Source organism: Alosa pseudoharengus, unplaced genomic scaffold, assembly GCF_046254945.1.
Source record: "Alosa pseudoharengus isolate Yale_2024_CS ecotype anadromous, Long Island Sound unplaced genomic scaffold, YU_APseudo_1.1 YU_APseudo_1.1_scf_17, whole genome shotgun sequence".
Taxonomy (NCBI): Eukaryota; Metazoa; Chordata; class Actinopteri; order Clupeiformes; family Clupeidae; genus Alosa; species Alosa pseudoharengus.
The window spans coordinates 25,303,622-25,326,505 of record NW_027468640.1 but is presented as its reverse complement, the minus strand read 5'-3'; the positions used below and the strand labels follow the sequence as shown (position 1 = coordinate 25,326,505).

The window sequence follows — 22,884 nt, the reverse complement described above, 5'->3', positions numbered from 1 at the left end:
ACCAAAGATGAGGACGTGAACCTGACCCATCTGCAAACTCAAACTCATTCTGCATCGGAGACAACATTACATCACACTGGGAAGGAGACAAAGGTTTGTTTTTTTGAAATGCAGAGAGTACATTTGGGATGTTACCAAAATATGAATACTTGCATGCTTGCTTATGTGACCCAACAGATGCAGATGTGTGTGTGTGTGTGTGTGTCAGTAGCTGTTCTTTGATTGTAGAAAAAAGCTGACATACAGAGGCATGCAGAAGGGCATCCTTTCACATTTCCTGCAATTATGCCCTCCTGATCCCCAGCTTTAAAGACAAAAATAGCGGGTTACATCAGTTTGTGTGTGTCTGTGTGAAGAGAGAGAGAGGGGGAGAGAGAGAGAGAGAGAGAAAGAGAGAGACGCAGAGTGGGCACAATAAGAGGGAAGAACTTACTTTTTGGAGACTGGAAGAGTTCAGTTGTGTCTTATCTATGATCTTTACTGCCACCTGGAATAAGACAGTATGATTTTTTTTTAAAGAATATATTAACACATAAAATACACAAATGCATCTTTGGAACACAATTGTGTTCTTCTGAACACCTAGATGAAGACACAATTGCAGTTCATGTATGGCCAAAGTCTCCCCTTTTCACTTACATTTTATGTTTATGATGGGTCTTTAGTTTTTCTAAAATTAGACATAATGAAAATTGCAATATATGGCCTTTTGCACAGTATTGAAATATTGCATGTATATTGCATGTAAAATGTTGGCAAGAATCTCACGGTACGATACAATACACAGCCCTACATTGGGCATATGGATGATACATGAGGCAAATTTTTGAGCAATGTTGCAGCGGAACCTCTGCAAGAAACTTGAGGTTGGTGTGAGAGGGGGTGTATTGTGTGTGTGAGCAATCTACACGTTACTCATCTGGCACTGGATTATCTTCCTGAATCCCAATATTCTGATCAGTGTGGGCGAATTCAGCACCAGTCAGAGGCTACATTCATTGTTTTGCAAATTTATGATATCACATTACCAAAAGTATTGGTTTTACCAAAAATACTTGGCAATATTTTTAAACTACAAAAATACACACCTATAAAGAATTTTGATACAAAATACAAAGCCATTTTTCTTCAACCCAATAAACATTTTTTAAATACATAATATATCATAAATTCTGGCCATCCCTGAAGGTGATTGGTGTTGGCTGACAACCTAATTAACGCACATGGCTTGACAGCACAATGACCAATCACCAAATCGTTCAACTTATAAATTCTTCAGCATCACCGCAACTGGCCAAGTCTAAGAGCGAGATCAGCATGTGTGATCAAATGTCCCTTCTCCTTTATTAACTGGGCCATATAACGATCACAGGGAAGCCTCACAGCATTATCCAAACACCTCCTCCATCTCTCATCTTTACAATGTTGACTCAACAGACTAGACAGACATATGTGACATTAGCCTTTATTCGCTAAACCAGTTAGCTGTGTCCTTGTGGAGCCATCAGTGCACACCGTGAGGATTAACGAGATTAGCCTACTGACCGACCTGCCGGTTGATGCCGTGAGGCTCGAAGGCACAGGTCAGTGGTCAGGTGAACCAGTGTGTCTGAGGCCAGTAAGCCATGTGATGGAATCAAGAGTTAAACATAGATCACCGGGCTAGAGGATGCATAACCAAAATGTGCGCTTTGCTCACTTAAAACACAGCTGTAACAGGGAGGCTACACTGCATGTAACTGAAGTGTTCCGTTTGCGTAGCGTCTGCTGCAACAATTCGCTTCCATCAGTGGAACTGGCTACACCAGACGTGATAGCAGAGCGTGCATTCGAAAAAATTAGACCAGTCTTAAACTTTTTTTACACTACACACCCGGTGTAGTCCGGGTGTAAGATTCGTGTCTCAAAGCTGATGAACTCTTCGAGACTAAAATTAATGCATGTTAGTGCTGGCCATTATAGGTGAAAACATCACAATAATTTTCTCATATCAATGATTATTGATAATGACTAGTCATTGACAAGGGGTGTAGTGTGCCATTCTCATCCCCTTACATCCTCTCAATGATCCTAGCTGTCCGTTGAGTGTATGGAAAAAAAAAAAAAAAAACTAAAATGTTTGTACAGTCCTGACACTGTAAATAATAAACAACCATAGAGGCTCAGACTGAGCCACAGCCATAAACAAGTCCAGCCAATCAGCATGATGCCTCAAAATCTGGTCCAAAAGTTAATTGAAGGGGCACTAGTGTCTTTCTATTGAGGTTTGTGTGCTGGTCTTGGTCAAATCTGCACTATTGTTATGTAAGGGATAATGGACGACACGGTGGTCTGTTCACAGAAGTTAATGCACGGTCGAGGTTGTAAAACGGCCCCGACGCGAATCGGAGTCCATTATCCCGCTTATTCCACTGTTGCCACTTGCGTTGTGTTCATTTCCTGTTACAATTTAAACGTTTTAATTGCTAAAACTGTCTTGTTTGTAGAACTAATTTTCTAATAGTTCTAAATGGATGGTTGCTACGGCCAAAGGCCAGTCGTTAGTTCTATCTCTCCCGTTGTCAAGCGGGCGTATCCCAAGATTCTGATGAACTTTAGCCTTGAAACATCACTTTTACTTAGCCTGCTGTCATCCATCTAGCTAAAAGCCACCTCCGTCATATGCTACAATGTTGCAATGTTCTGAACGTCTGCATTTTACAGCTCGGATGCAACATGACAGTTCATCTAAACTTCACGAGTTCGGCGAATTAATATACAAGTGTGATACGGCCAAAAAAATGGATCTACTTCATAGGTGTGCAGATAACATACGGTTAATGGTCGTTCTAAATTACGTAGGACAATGGGAAATTCAACCAAGCAGTGGAATAAATAACTGTAACGATCACCTTTAATTGTTTTAATTAATATTAATTAAATTTCTTTCCTGCACTCATCTTCTCATTCTCGTTCCATGCTGCTTATGCTGTTGTACAACATGTGGAAAGTGTGACTGAGCAATTACACTGATAAATGATTATGCAATGTACCGCAAGTGACATCCAAACAGCACAGGATGTGATTGGCTGCAACTGAAAAGAGGAGCATGCTTGGGGTTCATGTAACCTTGCATGCAAGCTTGAATTTGGGGGTTATCCAGCAAACTCAGCTTACTGAGACATTTATCTAACAATTTTCTAATTGCCATCAATGAATTGCCTATTGCAGCGGTTCCCAAACTTTCCCCCCCGCGTACCACCGCCTACATTCCGACTCGGCTCGCGTACCCCCACCATCCGACACATAAAAACGTAACGCATTCTATAACACCCCCCCGCGTTGACGATAGTTGTCCGTTACCCGGTTTTAGGTGCGTGCATTTGGTCAGTTAAAAAGTTATGAAAAGTAGCCTGCATAGTAGCCTAACTACATCCACATACAATATCTTATAATAGGCCTACAACAACGCCTGACAAGGATGTATTCGTTTGGACAACATTAGGCTATACAGCCTTTCCCCCCACGGACCATCCAACGCATTCAAAAGTAACGCATTCTATTAGCTATTCCAAGGCGTCATGTTTAATAAGCTGCCCTTTTTTTGATTAACACATACAGAGTTTATAAATGATATCCTTTAATTTCATGTTTCCATATCATTATGACCTGATTCGAAATTATGTATTTATTCATGAATTAATTACAAAAGATTTAACATTTTCATTTTACACCTGTCCGCCATAGCCATTTTCATCTTGCGTACCCCCTAGAAGCAGCTCGCGTACCACCGGGGGTACGCGTACCACAGTTTGGGAATCCCTGGCCTATTGTAATAAGTGGCCTCATCTAAATGACACTTGTCTGACCATTTGACCGTTTAGCAGACATAGGAAAATGGATCAATACAATGTGGCTGAACTCATACTCTATAAGACTCTCATTTCTGATCCGCCATGGACAGGTCATGTCAACAGCAACCTGTTTTAAACAACTGAACATGGGCGGAAAGAAAACCAAGGAACTACTTCAGCACCTTTATCAAACAGCGACAGCAGGACAGAACTTTAGACCAGTGATGCTGAGAGAAGGACGGAGGACAGAGGAGGGCCTCAGTGATGTGTGCAGGTATGTGCTCACCTCCTTCCCCGTCAGGACGTGCCGGGCTAGCTTGACCTTGGCAAAGTTGCCCTTGCCGATGGTCTTGAGCAGCCGGTAGTTGCCGATATGTGGGTCATCTGCTGATGTCGCAACAGAGTTCCGGCAGCGCGGCATGCTGGGACGGCCTCCTCCCTTGGAGTCCGTGTGTGTCTGTCGGAGGGAAACAGAGACCGAGGAGAGACCATGAGGATTGAGTTAGAACACAAGCATCGTATAACTAGAGCATTTGTAGCGTCCAGAAACGCTCTACAAACAATGACAGAGTGAACACTTTTGGTCTTGAAGATTTCTCCATTCAACGTACAAGGCCCAACATGTAAGGCCTGATGCAACTACATTGTCTGATTTAATCATAATGGTCATTTAAGACTGAAGAACTATATACTGTATATCGGTTTCAGACTTCATGCCAAAAATTTAAATCAATGAACTACATGCAAGCAGCTAGAGCTTTATGTTCCTGCGAAAGCTAAGATGTAATGTCCCATGTGTGCACATCCTTCCCCATGTGATATTCCACTCTCTCCACAAGACTATGGCAAGCCTTACTGGCAGCACGTGCATCCATGGACACAAATGTGCTCAAATTTCAATGCCCCATCAAGTCAAAATGCCTTACATGAAAAAAAAAATGCAATGCTATCAAAGCATCTGCAGTACCGGTACACAGACACTGCTAATTTGGAAAGAACCCGGTGATGACAGATGCTAGAATGTTAGATCTTCACAGATGCTAGAATGTTAGATCTTCACAGGGGCTGGACTGTATATTTAAATAGATGTAAATAGATAGACAGAATAGAAAGAAGATGTGCTTTCAAATACGCACTTCGTGTTTAAAAAGATATCCTGCAGTGGGAAAAATGTAAACAAATTTAACTTACAGTATGAATACTGGTATTAATCAGTCATCTCACAGTCATCTCACTCAAACACAAATCGTATACAAAAAAATTACAGTCTATGAGCATGAAATGGCATTTAAAATAAAAAAAACAAATCAACAATCTATGCCTTTTGCTCCTTTTCTTATGCCACAACAACAAACATTAAGGGAATTCTAGTACAAATCTTTCTCTAACTACACAATCTGATATTTTAAGAAAACTATTTCTCAGATGACTTTTGCAGTCAGTCCGAAGATTCACACTCCTTCCTGGGCCCACTGCTCCACTCTGGCCAACAGGGAAGGTACCTGACATTTGGACAGTTGCGTTTGATCTAAAGCTTATTACTTGCTTCGTTATACAGAATGTAGGGTAGGCTATACAATATATGGGGAAAACCCTCCTTGAGATTTAAAATTATAGTCAAGTCAAGTCATGTTTATTTATATAGCGCATTTCATACACAGAGGTCATTCAATGTGCTTTACATAAAAAGCAAAAGTAAACAGTAATAAAATAAAAGCATATTATAGGCTAACTAATTAGTTTGCTTACATTATTGTGCTAGGCTAGTATCAATTCCAACAATGAGCCTCTTTACTACAACTGTTTACTTCTCATGTTTACTTTTAACAATCAGAAAAACAAGAGGTCATTAGGAAATGGGCGATAGATTTAAACCTAGATCACGATACGTCACAATATTTTTGCCGATGAAGATATAAATGACGATACGAAAATAGTGCTATTCAACACAGTTCTCGCAACCTCAAGTCACCATGCCATCTTAAAGTCTTGGGAGCCGTTGGAACACAAAAAGGTAAAACTTGATCCTGACCATCATCAGCAATGAACTCCACTTACTCGTCAACAGTTTGACCTCCTCATTCAGCCATCTTTGTTCTCATTCTACATGTGAGCTGCCCATCTTGCAGCACTTAAACAGGTCATCACCTATATCATTAATATCATGATAAGGGAAATTCTCTTCATGGGGAGGAATTTCACCGGTATATCAATAACGATACAATATTGTCCATCCTAGAGGCCATGCATGTCATGCAATTTGCATTAAAGTGTACTTTGGATTCAAATACAAACAAATGATGGCAAAATATCCTCCCTTTATGGTCCGCTTTGCATCCACACTTATGTGAACAAAACATTACATCGGATCTCTTCAACAGAACTTTCTGATGCAACCAACTCCTGTTTGTATGTGTGCATACATATGAAGGCGCAATGTGGCCGTGCGTTCCCTTGGTGCCAACGTGAGTAAGTGTCTACAGCTCCGTAGCATTTGTGTGTAGCTGCTGTCTACATGTGTGATCTTAGCAGACAGGTGAGGGTGCTCAGGGCCAGCAGGGAGCTTGGGGGAGGTGGGGGCTCGGCAGACTCTAGGCTCCAGAGAGAGACCCGATACACAACATCCAAAGTCAGCCAGTCAGCCACACACACAGAGACACAAGCACAGAGGCTAGGGAGCACACCACTCGGCCAACCAAACCTCAACGGAAAGACGCTAATGCTATAATCGTTCATTAGGCCGAGGGATGCCTCTGGACGGTGCAGAAATCCCCTAATCTGTCAATTAACTTAAAGCGCAATCCCAATTTCACATTCTAAAATTCCAATCCACCCAATTCAACATATTAAACTGCCCTCCATCACAGCTGCTATATACACAGATTAGGCCAGATTAAAATCTGACCAGCCATCGCCATCTGGTCCTACAGCATGGCACATATACACACACACACACCCACACACATCACTTTAGACGGTTCATTTGATCATTCCAGGCCTGCTAAACACATCAACTGAATAGAGTGCTGGCTACGAACCATCTCACACCAGGACCAAAAACAAAAACGTTCCCATTACCGCATCATGGATCACACGAGCATACAGGAAGGGTGAAAGTGGTCCAAAACGTAGTTCCTCCTCCATGCAACGTGAGCCACGGAGTTCAGAGGAACTAAACTGAAGGCACATGGGCGGCTGTATTTAAATAATGACCACACCACAAACACCACAACTGTTCTGGAAGAATGCTGCCTTTAAAAGGCAGCCTTGATCAAAGTTCAGAGTTGCACACTTCCAACTGACGTCAGTCCACACATGTTTAAGTACTGTACAGGCAAAACAGTGAACATGGGCATTTACAAACCGAGTAACAAGTTCTCAGTTTGCGCAGTTTGATGTTGCATCATCCCAATTAAGTTCCTCAGAGTATGTACTATAGTACCACTGGACTGTGTGAGAATCCCCATTCTGTGTTTCTGTGTTAGTACACTTATTTGAGTGTATGCAGTTACAGACTGGGAAGGAGAAAAACATCAATGGCTGGTCGGCACATCTGAACAACTGACATGCAAAGGGAGGTGTAGAACGACATCATCAGTCCAGTTGGTTCCCCCCTGCCACTGGGCCTTTCCCAAACTAGTTCCTACCCACTCCCCCTCGATTACCGTGTGCACTCCGGTGGGAATCACACTCACAGCTAAATGAAGTTTCCTTGATTAGCGTGTAGGGTAGAACACCACACTCAGCTCGGCTTTGGGACGGACTTCACTCTGCCTAGCGGAAACAGGTTCTGACGTAGCCCACGTATGGATTTGTTAACAGGTGTACTTACATGGAACTCACATTTGTATGAAGCGCTTGTGACATGCCGCATTAATTGATGCACACCTTCGACAAGGCGGCATCGGTGTTCACGCGGCATTGGAGGGTTTAGAACACACAGTAATTGGTTTCGGATGGCCCTTAATACGGCGGACCCTCCATGTGAATGCGCAAACAGAGTGCAAGTGGCTAGGGAGAGGGCGAAGTGAATAGTTTCGGAAAGGGCCCTTCTCTCTTACAGTCAGACTCACACAAACATACACACGACACACACACACACCTGTCCATAGCTACACACATCAAGATCTGAGGCAGAAAAATGACCACAAGAGGGGTAAAATATTAAAGTGAGAAATCAGGAGGGTGCAAGGTTTTTCCTCTCTCGCAGCATCACTACTAGCAGGATCGGAATGTCAGCAGCAGAGTCTTGCCCAGTGTGTTCGTGTGTGCACTGGTGCTTTTTCAAGGGTGGTGGGGGCCATCCCCAACAGTGCCTGTGCCAGTTTGCAAAAGTGCAGGGACGTGTGTGTGATTTGCGAAACTCTCTGCATGCATTGCTGCAATTAAAAAGCTGCCCTCGCTGAGGAACTACATGCAGCCATCAGAGCACACACACTAGTGTGCGTATCCATCCACCGACTGTTGATGTGCCTTAACACTAAAGTTTTAAACATTTACCAGGTTGGTGTGGGTGGATGACTGCCTTTCACACGCACATTCTACACACGTGACAAGCGCTCAGCCTCAGAGACCTAGGATGAGGTAGTAGATGATATATTCACTGTTCAAAGCTGTTCTCTCTACCTGGGAGTGTATGTCTGTGTTGCCTGAGTGTGTACGTGTGTGTGTGTGTGTGTGTGAGACTGCTCATTGTGAAAGCTTCCCTGCTAGGCTTACATTTTGCACCAGGGCTAATCACCCTCGGGTAAAAACACAGGACCAGACAAGGCCTGCCCCTGTTTCAACTGCACTTAGTTTTCATCTCTTTTAGCGCTCTCCACCCTTTCCCTTTAAGAAGGAGCATGTTGTAATGTAAGACCTGGTATGCTGACAAAGTCGTGATGGCTATGTTGCCATGGAGATCTGTCGCTGGATGGTATTGTCCTCACTCCATTCAAACTCTTAACATTTTTATCCTTATCTCTCTTGCACGCACACTCGCTCGCTCGCTCGCTCTCTCTCTTTCTGCAAGGATTTCTCTGTGTGGTTTTGGACGGGTGCGACTGAACTATCAAATAACTACACCTTACCCAGAATCCCAAACACTCAGCATTATGATGATTCATCCACTTCTGCCTAATGCTGCATTATACAGCAGTAACACAAAACTCAATTCACTGAGTACAGTCAGCTTCCATTCACCTGAGATGGGCAGTTTCAGCAAGCACTACAAGCATCGCACCATTGGTCATGCTGAAACTTCAGGATTTGATACTGACTTTCTCCCCCCTGGCAGTGGAGTTAAAGAACTCCAAACAACAAAAGGCTCTTACTTTACTTTAATGACTTCACATTCTGACTGGTTTTTTAAGCTTTGTCTTTTGCAGTCATCTAGATAAAAAAAACTGAAGCGGATGGTGAAAAAATCATTAAGGTTGTTAACAGGTCTGAAAATATGCAATGCAGCAGATTTTCTTTTTTTTTATGCTCATGTCAGGTGCTTTAACGTTGTTTGCATACAAGTCTGTAGGGAACAACTAAAATAAAATGAAAAAACATTTATTTCATTTCTGTTCATCTATACTGTGACGCAGACTGAAATACGACCCACCCAATAAGGCACAAACAGAACCATGAAAAGGGGTTAACAGACACACCCTTACATAGGTCCTTCTAGAGGCTAAAATTAGACTTGGGAAGCCTCATGACTTAACTCACGGCCACTGTATTTGGACACTATACAGAGCTCAAATAAGCTCTCTCTCTCACACACACACACACACAAACCAACCTTGAGAAAATATAAGTGACTGACTTATTGATTAGGCCCATTTGTCTAATCTCACTATAGCCTACTTCCTTATTCTCAATCTTTGTCATTTGTTAGCTAAATGTAGCCTACTGCTAGTTTGATACAGCCTGTATTAATGCAGTTAGCTAACACTGTTATACACAATCAGTTCTGAAACCAGGAAGTAATAGTCATCATGGACAACTTCACACTATGCCTTTGGAACTGGCAATGGGTTAAATAAATGTCAATGGAAAAAAAAACTCACTGCCAGTCCCCTTATGCCTCGTCACCATGGGAAACCAGCGCACTTTCACTAACACCCATCCTCACCAAGGCCGCAAACTAAAACCACAAATGTCAAACAAGGCTGATTAGCTCTACATTACCACAGCACAGGCATCTTATGTTAGATGCGCCACTCCACTACTCCCTAGACTCACACTACACACATACCCAGAGAGGTACGGTTTAATATGGACCCCGACACTGGCCTAACACACTGGTGTACCAGAGGGTCACAGTTTGTTGCCAACGACAGAAAGCAAGCAGCACAGGGCAAGATGGAGTGAGGGAAAGAAAGAAAGAGTGGGAGGGAGAGAAAGGGAGAGAAAGAGAGAGAAAAGAAAGTATGAGAGAAAAAGAGCAACTAAAGAAAGACAGAAAGAAAGAAAGCGTGGACAAAGGGAAGGAGACACATAAAAGAAGATGGGATAAATAAAGGAACCTGCAGGTAAATGTATCTGGGTATAAATATCACACTGCCTCTATTTCCAACTGAGCACGGCAACAGCCAAGGACACAAATAGGCAGCAGCTGGATGTCCTGTCTCTCCCCCTCTCCCTCTCTCTTCCTGTGTCAGAAAACTGTCAACAGCCCACAAATAAAGCTCGTATCAATTTGCCTTCCTCACTGACAGCTCATTTCATTGAAATAAAATAAAACTTGGATGGCAAAGACCATATAAATTCTCCCTCCAACACATACCTCTGCAATCATTTCAAAGCACTTGAAAGTTGTGATGAGAACAGACATGAAGACAGACATTACTGCGAGACAAGATGCATGTTTGCATGGCCTAGTTCATGTACCTTAGTAAAAAAAAAGAACACACACACACAAGCTGGACATACAATTATCTAATAAAACAGAGATGGTGTAGAGAAGGCATTCCAGCCTCCCTTACAGAGAAGTGCAGTTGGGGGGGGGGGGGGGGGGGGGGGGGCGACTGAAGAGAAAATCTGTGTGAGACGGTTGGATGGATTATGATAACACTAAATAGGGAAAACACAAGAAACAGTCCGGGAAGACTTCAAATGCTTTGATGACAGCAAGAAGTGTCAACATAATCTTGCAGTGACCCCGACCCCCCCCCCCCCCTGCAAACACACTCAACTATTTATAACCTAGTCTTACAGCGAATATGTTGGAAACAGAGTGCCTCATAGGGAGAGAGCCAGAGGGATTGACTGAAGAATTGTTCTCTCTTCTCTATATTTAATGTCTACCAAGCTTTTGCTCAACTTGTATGTTGTATATTTGAACTTATCTTTTGAACATTTTAAATGGGCTACGAAAGCCTGCCATGTCTTTTCAGCAGCAGTCCAAAGGCAGAGCACAAAATGGAGAAGCTAGACACTGACTCGGTGCAGTTAACATGACTCACTCAATCATAAACAAACACCTGAATGACGTCAAGCTGTTGAAAACAGAAAAGGGAGAGATGGAGAGAGAGAGAGAGAGGTGAGCCAGGGCACTCCCTCTCGCTGACTTCACACCCAGCTCGACTGGAAATGCCTGTTTAACACAGCAACGCAATAATACTGGCTGGCCAGTCCACATGCAGATGGAGGCCACTCATGTGGGTGGATGAGAGAGAGAGAGAAAGATTATAGAGAGAGAGAGAGAGAGAGAGACAGAGAGAGAGAAAGACCAGAGAGAACGAGAGACCAGAGAGAGAGAGGGTAAGGAAAACTGTAGGGAGAGAGGAGGGGGGGGGGGTGAAGAACTCTGGACTTAGGCTCCTGCTGTGGTGTGGCATGACGTGGTCTGGTCACATCTTGATATAGTGCTGTCTGTAAAAAATGCAAAGCGCCGTGTAATTATGAGCCTTGCTACTGGAGAGGCTGAAGGTCAGAGATCCAGAGAGCAGAGAGCGCCCACTCGATTGTGCTCACCCTACACACACCCACCGACTCAACACCCTCAGCTGGAGGACTACACAGATACCGTCCCAATTGGTGCACACAGCAGGCTTAGAGGACACAGCCCTTATCCATTTACAAGGGAGGAGTGGCCTGACAAGGAACTATGGGAGGTTAGAGTTCCTCAAAAGGGAAATTGGTTTGGTTGGCGGACTTTAAGCCTTTGATTAGATGCAGAGTTCCTACACATTTTGCATTTGAAAATTCCATACTTTTTCCATACTTAAATTTCCAAACTTCTCGGTAGATTTTTCTGACCCTATTCTCGACATTGCGGCCACTTCTGGTTTGGGATAACTCGGTGAAAACAAAGGTATGGACAACTGAAGTGAATTAAAAAATTACACTTAATATTCGTCCATTTAGCTGGGTCATTTTTAGTTGTATCTTGACGATGGGGACTGACAGTTAAGCTACACAACAGTAGGAATGGTTCATTATGACCTGAGTGAAGTGATTAGTACTGCAAATGCAATAGTCTGGAAAAACAAATATTTTTCCATACCCTTGTTTCTTTTTTCCATACTTATCCAGGCCTGGAAATTACTAAAATCAAATTCCATACTTTTCCAGGTTTTCCATACTGCGTAGGAACCCTGTAGATGTCTAACTGAGGAAAAGATATGACATTTCCTCTATATAGGCTATAATATTAACCAGTGGGGTATATGGCAGTCCATTCTGAATCTAAGGTCCAATGCCGTCCTGAACAGTTGGAAATGTAAGCCTCGATGTCAATCACGTGATTATAGATGACTCTTCCATGCCTGACGACATGGAATTCTGACATCTACTATGCCTGAAGACATGGATTTCTGTTATCCTTTTTTTATTTTTTACTGTGACAACACAAGTTCTCACTCTACATAAAGTTGTAAATTCTCAAAATCAAAGAATAATTTAGTAACCACAGAGAAACCCTATGAATTTCTTCCTTTCTTCCATCTCCATAGACTCTTTGAATCCATTCAGCTTCTCTATGACAGGAAACCCCCTGAAGCCCTTTTCAGCCCAGGATGCCAGACCAGGCACACTTCACAATGAGAAGAGTGGGCTACGGACTGCTAGAGCTCCCTGGACATAAAATCCTACAACTCCAATGGAAAACAGAGAGTTGTAGGAGTTCATTACTATGTCCTAACCAAACGACAGGATGTTGGCGTGATAGCAGGCTTGTGCAATGTCACAGGGGTGCTGAAGAAATAGCACGCTGGTGTCTCAAGAGTAGTCTCAACTGCATCTCAACAACGCTGGCAGCTTTCAGCGGTTCACAGACGTCACACACTGGCACAGCTAATTTTCCCACTGTCCCTTCACGGGATGACATCATGTAGGCTAAACCTGCAGGGCCCGCTTGGTGGTGTGTGTCCGGGAGCGAAAGGCTTGCAGACAGGTGAAAGCTTTAAAGGAACCGTATGTAAGAAATGTATTTCAATTAATCATAAAATGGCCCAGATATGTCACTAGACATTAAGAAATCATGTTCATTTCAAATACTTATATCACTGACAACAGTTAGTCCGGCCAGGATATTGCCATTTAATAAGTGAAGTTGCAGCCCTCAACTGATGTTGATGTTGTGTTATGTCATGTCATGTTGTGTTTTGGCCTGATGCGCCACCCTCTACCTATCTACTAATCACAAAGTCAGTAGTGTTTTGGCATCCGGGTTGGCAACCTCGAGTCAGGGTGCAGGGGGAGGGGTTACACCGCTCTATAGTAATTTGAAAGTGATTGCAGTACCAGTTTTGGCCACAATCTTACATATGGTTCCTTTAAGACCCAGCTGACCACTGCCCATCACATCACATCACAGCCTGCCTCACATGCGCACCTGTTGTTTAGCGTGCAGTAGCCTGAAAAGTTGTGGGTTCAATTCCCGGCTTCCACTGTTGTGCCCTTGAGCAAGGCACTTAACCCCCCAAGTTGCTATGGGGAGAACGGCTCTAATACTGTCACTGTCGCTTTGGACAGATGTATCTGCTAAAATTAACAAATGGAAATGTTAACACCTATTTCATCCCGGCAGAGGAGCACACTGCAGCACACAGGGAAGAGCCTCTTTCTTCGCCCATCACACTCTCTCCCGCTCTAATCACCATCAGCAGCACATGTACCTGAATCTGAATCCATCTGCCCGTCCCTCTATCTCTCGGGGAGATTATCCTGCATCAGAGCTTATCCGGAGATTCAATATTCATCTCCACTAACTGCAGATGAGGCAAGCTGAGACAGGATGAGCAGGATCCAACAGCTCCTGCAGCTCCACAGTGGCAGCATGCAACATACAGTCATAATGACAGGGAGTGAAATGATGGGAGTGAAGTCTGGGCAAAAGCACACTCCCAGATGAGTGTTTGAAATGTACAGAAATTCCTAAATATAATGCAATATTAGGCCGATTGCTATCTATGTGACTAAAACCCACAGTCTTTGTAGTTATAGATCTGTGTCTGACCGAAGTTGATGTTTAGGTAAAGAGGTAATGCGAATGACAACAAAGTGTGTGTGTGTGTAGCGTAGTGACACTCCATCACTGGTAAACAGGAACACATATTAGCGTACGTGAAGATATTAACAGCACCAGAGTTGATTTCAGACAACACCCTTCATGTGGTTACAATACAGGGGCATGCACGCTGCAAGACCACATTTTTATTCCATTACAAACATGACCTACGCTACTATAAATAACAGTACACCACCACTCTCTGGAAATACTATGAAAAGCATCATTCAATCAGTCAACACTCAGTTCCTCTCTGTCATAGTATCTATCCAGCTACTTTTTACAAGCTGTGCTGAAACTTGAAACCAACCCTGCCGTGCTTATCTTGCAAACCTAGTGTATAAATGTGGCTCCTTTGGCCACATTTGCACACACTCGCAAATAAGACATTTACAAGGGACCAAATAATCTTTGCATGGTTGAAGAAGTTGTGAACTGAAATGATAAAAAATATAAAATATATCTAAATGATCTTGCCATAGTATGAATCGATTCATCTTCATCTGTTAATCTCAGTGCAACTCAAACATTCTACAATCATGCTCAATTACTAACTCCGTGTACTTAAACTATAAGGCTACATCTCCCTATGTATAAGGGAGAAGCCACTTTGGCGTTTTGTCAAATACACCCAGTGTGTTCCAAGGGATTCTGTTCCTAGTCTCCCCAAAAACTGCTTTGCAAAATGAGTGACACTATGAATCACTAAAGATATCTCCCACACTCAAAAGGGCTTTTACGCCTGTGTTTCACTGGGGTTAGCTCACGAAAACTTAATCCCTTTGATTTGTGACACAAGAAAAACATTTGTATCTGCACCTAAGCATTCACACAGAGGAAATGATATAACGTTACTTCTCCTAAATAGTCACAAAAGTGTATATTTATTTCCATATTAGTTCCCTTTACCTACATGGCTAGCTAAAGCTAGATAACTTAATAGCTGATGTTAGCAAGCTAGGTGGTCACATCCAACCACTAGCAAAGAAATCAGGTGGGATGCTCTCTATTTTATATATTATCGCCCGTGCAATGGCTAACTATATGCCGAATTAGCTGAATAACAAGCACCATAGTAAATACAAACAGGCCTGTGGATGTTAACCAATATGATCAAAACCATGTTCATTGGATGACACCACTGGCTGTGAAAGAACATATTTGGTTGGAAATGCTCGATTTCACCAAGCGTGAGATGACTGACTTGAACGTTGGGCTACCTAGCCACTGCTAACGTTAGCTAACGTTAGGTTACTGCCTCAATTTCATAAAATGGCAATATTGCGTGAGCACCACAAACATTCTCTAGCCACACTCACAAACCCTGTGTAATTGCATAGAACATATATTTCTGATGCCCACTCTATGCACAACAGGCCTAACGTTAACGTTATAGCTATCCAGGTTGCTTGTAAAGGAATGCAAGAAAACTCAATGACAGTGATAGCAACCACAGCTAGCTAGCCAAGAGACTATCTTGAGAACTCCACTTACCTGACCTGACGAGTTTTCTATGACAGTTAGTAACGGAGGCCGGGATGACATTTTTGGTCAGGGATCTTCAAAAAGGGGTCCGGGGATGAAGAAAAATGTCTAAGAATCATACACACATTTAGCGGTAGAGGTTATTACTGTCCTTTTGGTCGAGGACCAAGGATCAAAAAGGTCCAAAGAGCTAGCAAGCTAGCTAGCCACGCAGACAAAGATCAACAAGTTGAATCCCACATTACAAGTACGTGTCCATGTCAACAGAGGTGAAAATTTGGGTTGCAAAAGTTTTCCAAACGTCAGAATTTATAATCACTCTAATGTTAACCGTCAATGTCCTGATTTGCTGATCCCGACAACTGCATGCGCTGATATATAAAATAGACAAACAGAAAATAGATTACAGTACTGATAGCCAGTCCAAATTAACGTTAGTTAACGTTAACGTTACCATCAACTGGCAATCCAACAAAGGAAACACATCAACGTGTCACGGTCTTGCACTTCATAAAACCAACTGCGCTTGTTTTGCACACCCACATTAGGTTTTAAAAAGGAAAAAGAGAAAGGAGAAAAAACTGGTGTTTAAAATGTCGGATCTGTGTGAGTGTTGAGGCAGTCCAAAATCAAGCCCCTAGATTCAATACATCAGGCCGGTCTAAATCGGTTCCAACTCGACCGACCTTCGCTGCAGAAAAATGAATAATCAACGTTGCCTGACAAATAACTTTAACGAGGTAACGTTAACGTTTGCTGGTGTGAATATTTAGCACAAAAATGTTCTTCCTGGTTTGAAGTGAGGGACAATTGCGTCTGGAAATAAGCCGCTTGGTCAAGAAAATCAGCCAGCTAGTCAGCTAATGTTAACGTTACATCCAAGTAGATCTAGATTTGAAGCTAGCAACCGTAGCAAGTGTGGTCTGCTGTGGAATTGCGCTAGCTAGGTAACGTTAGCTACTAATCCGAGGGGTAACGTCTGGTCAGCAAGCGCACTTGCTAATAAGCAGTCCAGAAAAATCAAATATCCATGAACAGCGCCGTCTCCTCTATTTCCGAGTGCGTGATTCAAATAAGGACGGCAACACTTGGAACACCAAACACTCGTGTTATGAAGGTGATGTCCTTAAAATACGTCCGAAAAAAAATCAAGTTGTAAAATCCTCCAGCATTACATGCCACGATAAGTGTATGTATGCGCTAGCTTGCTCTCTTTACTGGTAGAGGACAGTAGGCCTATGGAAAGCAACGGCTACTGCGTTCAAGCAGCAGCAACGCATTCTGAAAGCTAAACGGAGATACCGGAACAAGCAGAAGGCAAGCAAGCAAGAAGCAACCACTGGGAGGCAACATGGCCGCCTGTGCACAGCTGAGAGGGGCGGTGTCGGTCGTTGGTACCCGATCTGCTACCGGAAGCTTCATTGGTTATGGTCCTATGATGGGTAAACTGGTGCTGTCACTGGCTATCATGTTAACATCACATGTCATGGATATCTCAGTGATAAGACTAAACATTTATCCCAAACTACCATGGTCAGGTCAGGTGGACACAAATGTAAATAATTATAATGAAATTCAAAAAATGCTTTTGTAGTAGACCTACCCAGGTAATGGTTTAGTGAAATATTAAATACCCTCACCCCATCCCAAATTAAGGGGGGGGGGGGGGGGGTCCTTGATTCTGCAGGTGTTACACAAAACTGAACAGTGAAAACACAATGTAGCCTATAGTCCTTCCCCAGTTTACAGCAGAGGCCATACGCTAATTAAAACCAATCCACAAATGAGGCCTACAAGATGAACACATGCTGCAAGGGGAAAAGTAGAACTGCATCAATATATGTTTGTTTTGTGTAGAACTAATGATCAAGCAGAGAAAGAAAGATAGATATATATGAAACTTTTAAAAAAATATTGGGACTATGTGGAGGCAAAGAGCTTTGCTTGGACCATTTTGCATAGTGGTACGAGATGCCACTTAGCAGAGTGCAGATAGGATATAAGGTGTTTAGGTAGAAGGGGGCTCAATAAAATGTTCTGTGAGTGAGCATCAGAGCATTCAGAAAATCTTTGTCTTGTTGAAGGCAAATCTGGAATGTTATGCTTATGTTTGCCCTCCAGAGTCATTAGGTGGACATTACAAAAACAGTTGGGTGTCACTGACAGTGTGTGGCCATGTGAGTGAATAGCAGAAGTCAAGGTGTGACAAGGCAGCCAGAAATTGCTCCGGGTTCTGCAGCAAAAGTGATCTGAGTGTAGAGAACTCAAAGAGAGTGAAGGGGGCTGATTTATTGGAGGCTTTGGACAGATCAATCAAGATCAGAACAGAAGGCATAGTCTCTGGAATCCACAGGGACTCCACAACCTCAATGGGTAATTAATAAATAATAATAGAGTGGCAACTCCTGAACAAACCCACAGGCTATTAAGTCACAAAAGGCTACTTCTAATTTCTAATCCTATGATAATCTACCAGAAAACATTTCTGTTGTAGATTCTGTTGTTCGCAGGGAGCAACCGATGTAGATTTTGGGACCAATGAGGAAGAGTTCACGGTAGTCTCCTCTGCTGGTGATGATCACTGCCACCAGGGGTAGTCATTGCTGTTTGTACTGGAAGATAAAGAACCTCATCAGATAGTGTACAGTAGCATCGTGCAGAAGTTTACAAGCCAACCCGAACACCTGTTTGGCTGTAAGGAACAACATCACAGACTGCCACAAAGTTCTTTAACCTGAAGTTTAGTTTGAGACATACAGTACTGTGCAAAAGTCTTAAGCACCTCAAGTTTTGCTTCAGTAATAAGGACCATATTGTTTATCACTCTTAATTATAATATGACCAGAGAACACAGTAAATACATAGTATTTAAATACACATACAGTATAATATACTTTTTGTTCTGATCCCAATCCAATTTCAGTCTCAAGCTGCCATTGGATTTGTTGTTAGCAGCGTTATAATGACCAATCATCCAAGGGGGAAGCTCTTGACGGAGCTGTCGTTCCCCACCCAGGCCACTGACGGGATCAGCTGCTGACTTAACCATGGCTCACCCTAAAACTGTGTCAAGAGCATTTTGGCATGGCACAAAGTGGAGGAGCCACCTGAAATATAGGCTACTGTACACCTCTGGTGACCCTCTTCATTGTTCCAGGAAGGAATACAGTATTAACTTGCCTCATCAAGGCTCTTTGTTTAAAAATATTTTGCCATGTTTTTTCCACTTTAGGTAACCAATGAACTCTTCCAACTGTAGCTTTTCAATGAGATCTTCGACCTGTCAAAGTGTCGTCATCCCTTCCCACTTCTGAATGTGGCAGAGCCAGTACCAGTACCAATCGGCGTGAGCTTCCCCCTTGCGAGATTGGTCATTATAACACTGCAAAAACAACCAATCGAATGGATGCAGAAGACTAGAACCTGAACCAGAAATGCACATTTTTTGTTTTTTATATTCCCTCTATCTTCAGGTTGAATTCCAATAAAGACACTGAGAAAATAACATACACATGGTCATCATAACATTGCTAAAACAACTAATCTAAGGGGAGCCTAATACTTTTGCACAGTACTGGTCTTATTGACCTTATTGATCTTATAAATTACTGATCTAAATGTACAGTACAGGTGCATCTCAAAAAAATAAAATAGTGTAATTTACTGTATACTGAATACCGTTATTTAGTTAAAAAATTGAATCTTCCATATATTCCTAGATTCATTACATATAAAGTGACCTTATTGACCTTACTGATCTTATAGTTTACTAATCTAAATGTAGGCTACATTATGTAGGCCTAGTTTTAGAGAAAGCTCTGCTCAGTGTCTCACATGCACTGGTGGTTTAAAGTTAAATTATATTAGCAATTTAAGCATATTATTTATCTTGCCGATATTGCTGATGTAAATGCTGATATTAGCATAGCAGACGCTTTTATCCAATGGGACACAGGCTTGCAATAGCAACCGAATTGGGGATTGAATCTGGACTGACCGATTGTCAGGCAGTGACTGACACTGCTCCACCAGGCCTGCACCTGCACTGTAGGCAAGAAAAACGGCACCCCCCCTTTCCCAGGAATGGAAACACCAACATAGCATCCTTGTATCTGACGGCGGCTATAGGCATGCGTGTCTTAAGCTGGAACTTCTGAGAGAGGGACAGGAAAGGAGGTAGAGAAGATTGGAGATTACCACATCATACATTATTAATCTGGATCGATTTGTATCAAAGAAACTATTCTGAGACAGTAAATCGAGGGGTTGAGAGGTTGATTTTGTCTTTTTACGCAACTCCAGGCCTGCTTAAATTTGCTAGCCCTATTGACCTTGGGAGACTGTTTCACCACACCACTGTGAAGAGAATGCAACTCCCACTTTATGCTGATTATCTAAAGCCTTTGGTGCCCATATAGATCCTAAAATAAATGAGTTAATGAAGGCCTTGTCAGGTGTGGTTTCAGGAGATTTGTAGACGGAGACAGTCCACTAACTTAAGTGGACTTAAGAACCACCTTTTTAGGCAGGCCTTCAAGTAACTTATTGAGTCTGTTCACTGTGCTTTCCTTTAGAGATTTGTGGTCTATACATCTTTTTTTTACTTTCTGTGTCTCGTGTTTTATCCTGTTCCTGTATCCTGTGCTATCTGAATTTGGGACTTTTGTCAGGGAAAAGTGCTTTACAAATGAATTTTGCTTATTTACTTAAATACTTTATAATTTACTATTTGAGGCTGCAGGAATGTTACCCCCTGTCCAATATGAGATAACAAAATTGGTTGATTTACAACAAAATTGAAAGATAAAAACAGCGTAGCATATCTCATATGAATCACACACATGAGTTGACTGCTGTTCAACTGCACAATGCTGCATAACAAGGCATAGAAATAACTTTTTACATTTACATGTATTAATTTAGTGTCCAAAATTAATTAATTTTGGACACTGTTTTCCAAAGTGACTTACTGTAGGCACGCCATACTTATCATTGCTCAAGGGTACAAAGATGGAAGCCAGTAATTGAACCCAACTTCCAGGCTACTGCCCAGCTACTACACTACCAATACTACAGAACTACAGCTAATATTATTGTCAATTATTGTTAATATTATTGTCACTTTTGGCTTCTGAACCATGTATACTGCCTCACACAAGTAGGAAGGGTCAGCTTCTTAAGGGCTTTTCAGAGATTTAACATGTTTAACAATGCAATACAACAATATACAACTAGAGTGTGCGTGTGTGTGTGTCTAAACTTGTAAATGTGCACTGCTTCACAAAAAAAGTCTGCAACAACAGATAGAGTACAACTTGGTGACACCCCAATGCATGTTTGTAGGCATGTGTTTCTGTATAGCTGCGTGTGTGTCTGTATACATGTGTGTGCATGTGTGGTGTGCGTCTATGAGTGCACATTTGTGTGTGTGTGTGTGTGTGTGTGTGCCTATGCCTGAGTGTGCAAATGTAAAAAAACACAGACCCAGGCATAATAAAGTTACGGCAGTATGCAAAAGTCGGCACACCCCTTATGGATTGAATATTCCAAAATTTGATGTGCATCCACAAACTGTGGCACTGATTGAGTGTGTCAAATTTAGTGAACGTTGACTCGCAAGATATTGCACAACTATGTCTTGAGATGGTTGATGTCAATTGTAGAACCCGTCCCCTATAGAATTTATAAGTAAGTATATATACGCTTTTGATCCCGTGAAGGAAATTTGGTAACTGCATTTATCCGAATCCATGAATTAGTGAAACAACATTCAGCACACAGTGAACACACAGTGAGGGGAAGCACACACTAATCCTGGCGCAGTGAGCTGCCTGCAACAACAGCGGCGCTCGGGGAGCAGTGAGGTGCCTTGCTCAAGGGCACTTCAGGCGTGCCTACTGGTTGGGGTTCGAACTGGCAACTCTTACCTTGCAGTATATAACTCTTTGGAGATAGATTTTGTTTTTAATCCTTCACCTCCACAACAAAAGCATTTGCATTGTGTACAGGGGGGGTAAGTCGCAAGAAGTTTGCTATTTACAATAGCAGAGTAACATATAAATACATCACGACTCAGAGGGAGCTCTAAACTCCAAAAATAAACCTGCATAGTAGGTTGAATGCTGTTGCCATATGGCAACAATTATATTTTGCCAATTTACAAAACACTCATTATATATGAAGTTGATAAATTGTTCATGTTTGCATAGTCCAGATAGTGTTTCAATTTTTTTCTCAAAGAAATAATGCCTAAATTCTGAATTTTGGCCATCCAAAGGTAACGGACAGGTGGTGGTGGTCACAGAGGTACCTCTCTGAAGTACTAACAACATATCCTCATATGACCTAACAATTATTTTTTCATACTAAAAAGTCCTCTTCTTCACTTCAGTAAATAGGTTTTGTGTTACTACCAATTATTAACTGTTGCCAACACCATGCAGTAGAGAGTTAAAACACAAATGAAAAAGTGATTTTTACAGCCTAAAAGAGACAGACAGTGGTGTTTTGGTGTTGCACTTTGTAGACACTCCCTATGCACTCATGCACTGAGAAGACAGCCAGCAGCACACATCTTAAGGCATTTATCCAGTTCTTGGATCCACTTCTTGCTGCAATCATGTGGTAAGATTAATTTTTCACCCATAATGTCCATCTTGACACTGCATGGCTATATCAAAGTAGACCAGATGCTAGTACTTTACAGGGCAGCTGGTAACAACCATATTATTTTCAGAAACATTTCATTTATGCTTACCAACTTACACATTGAAATCATAGCGGAACCAGTGAAGTTTAACATGACACAACTCCTAAAACCTCAAAGAGAGTGTTTTTCCAATGTGTCATTGAATGAGAGCAAACCACATGAGTAATAGTAGATTTTTAAGAATTGTGAGGCCACGCCACTTACTTTCTTGGATTTCAATGTGATGTTGAATTATGAATTATGTGATGTTGAATTATAAAGTATGTTATGGAATGTTTATCTTAGGCAGTTTACATTAATACTGTCAACGTACTGAACATGACAAACAGAGGGATAGCAGGTGTATGTCAGGTGTAAATTTAAGTACAGTC

At 42.1% G+C, this 22,884-nt stretch overlaps 1 protein-coding gene across 6 annotated transcripts in view; it reads right to left on the bottom strand.

Moving 5' to 3' along the window:
• The window catches only part of mark2b (MAP/microtubule affinity-regulating kinase 2b), a 44,732-nt gene extending 27,572 nt beyond the window's left edge, over positions 1-17,160 (bottom strand). For 5 of the 6 annotated variants that reach the window (XM_076289065.1, XM_076289069.1, XM_076289068.1 and 2 more), the window contains exons 1-3: positions 15,814-17,160; positions 4,120-4,290; positions 434-487 (exon numbers count right to left, since the gene is read on the bottom strand). In XM_076289065.1, coding sequence (XP_076145180.1) covers positions 434-487; positions 4,120-4,290; positions 15,814-15,864 — 276 coding nt within the window. In that variant the 5' untranslated portion in view covers positions 15,865-17,160. The remainder of the gene's footprint in view (positions 1-433; positions 488-4,119; positions 4,291-15,813) is intronic. The other variant, XM_076289066.1, reaches the window with a different exon arrangement.
• Positions 17,161-22,884: the final 5,724 nt, after the last annotated feature.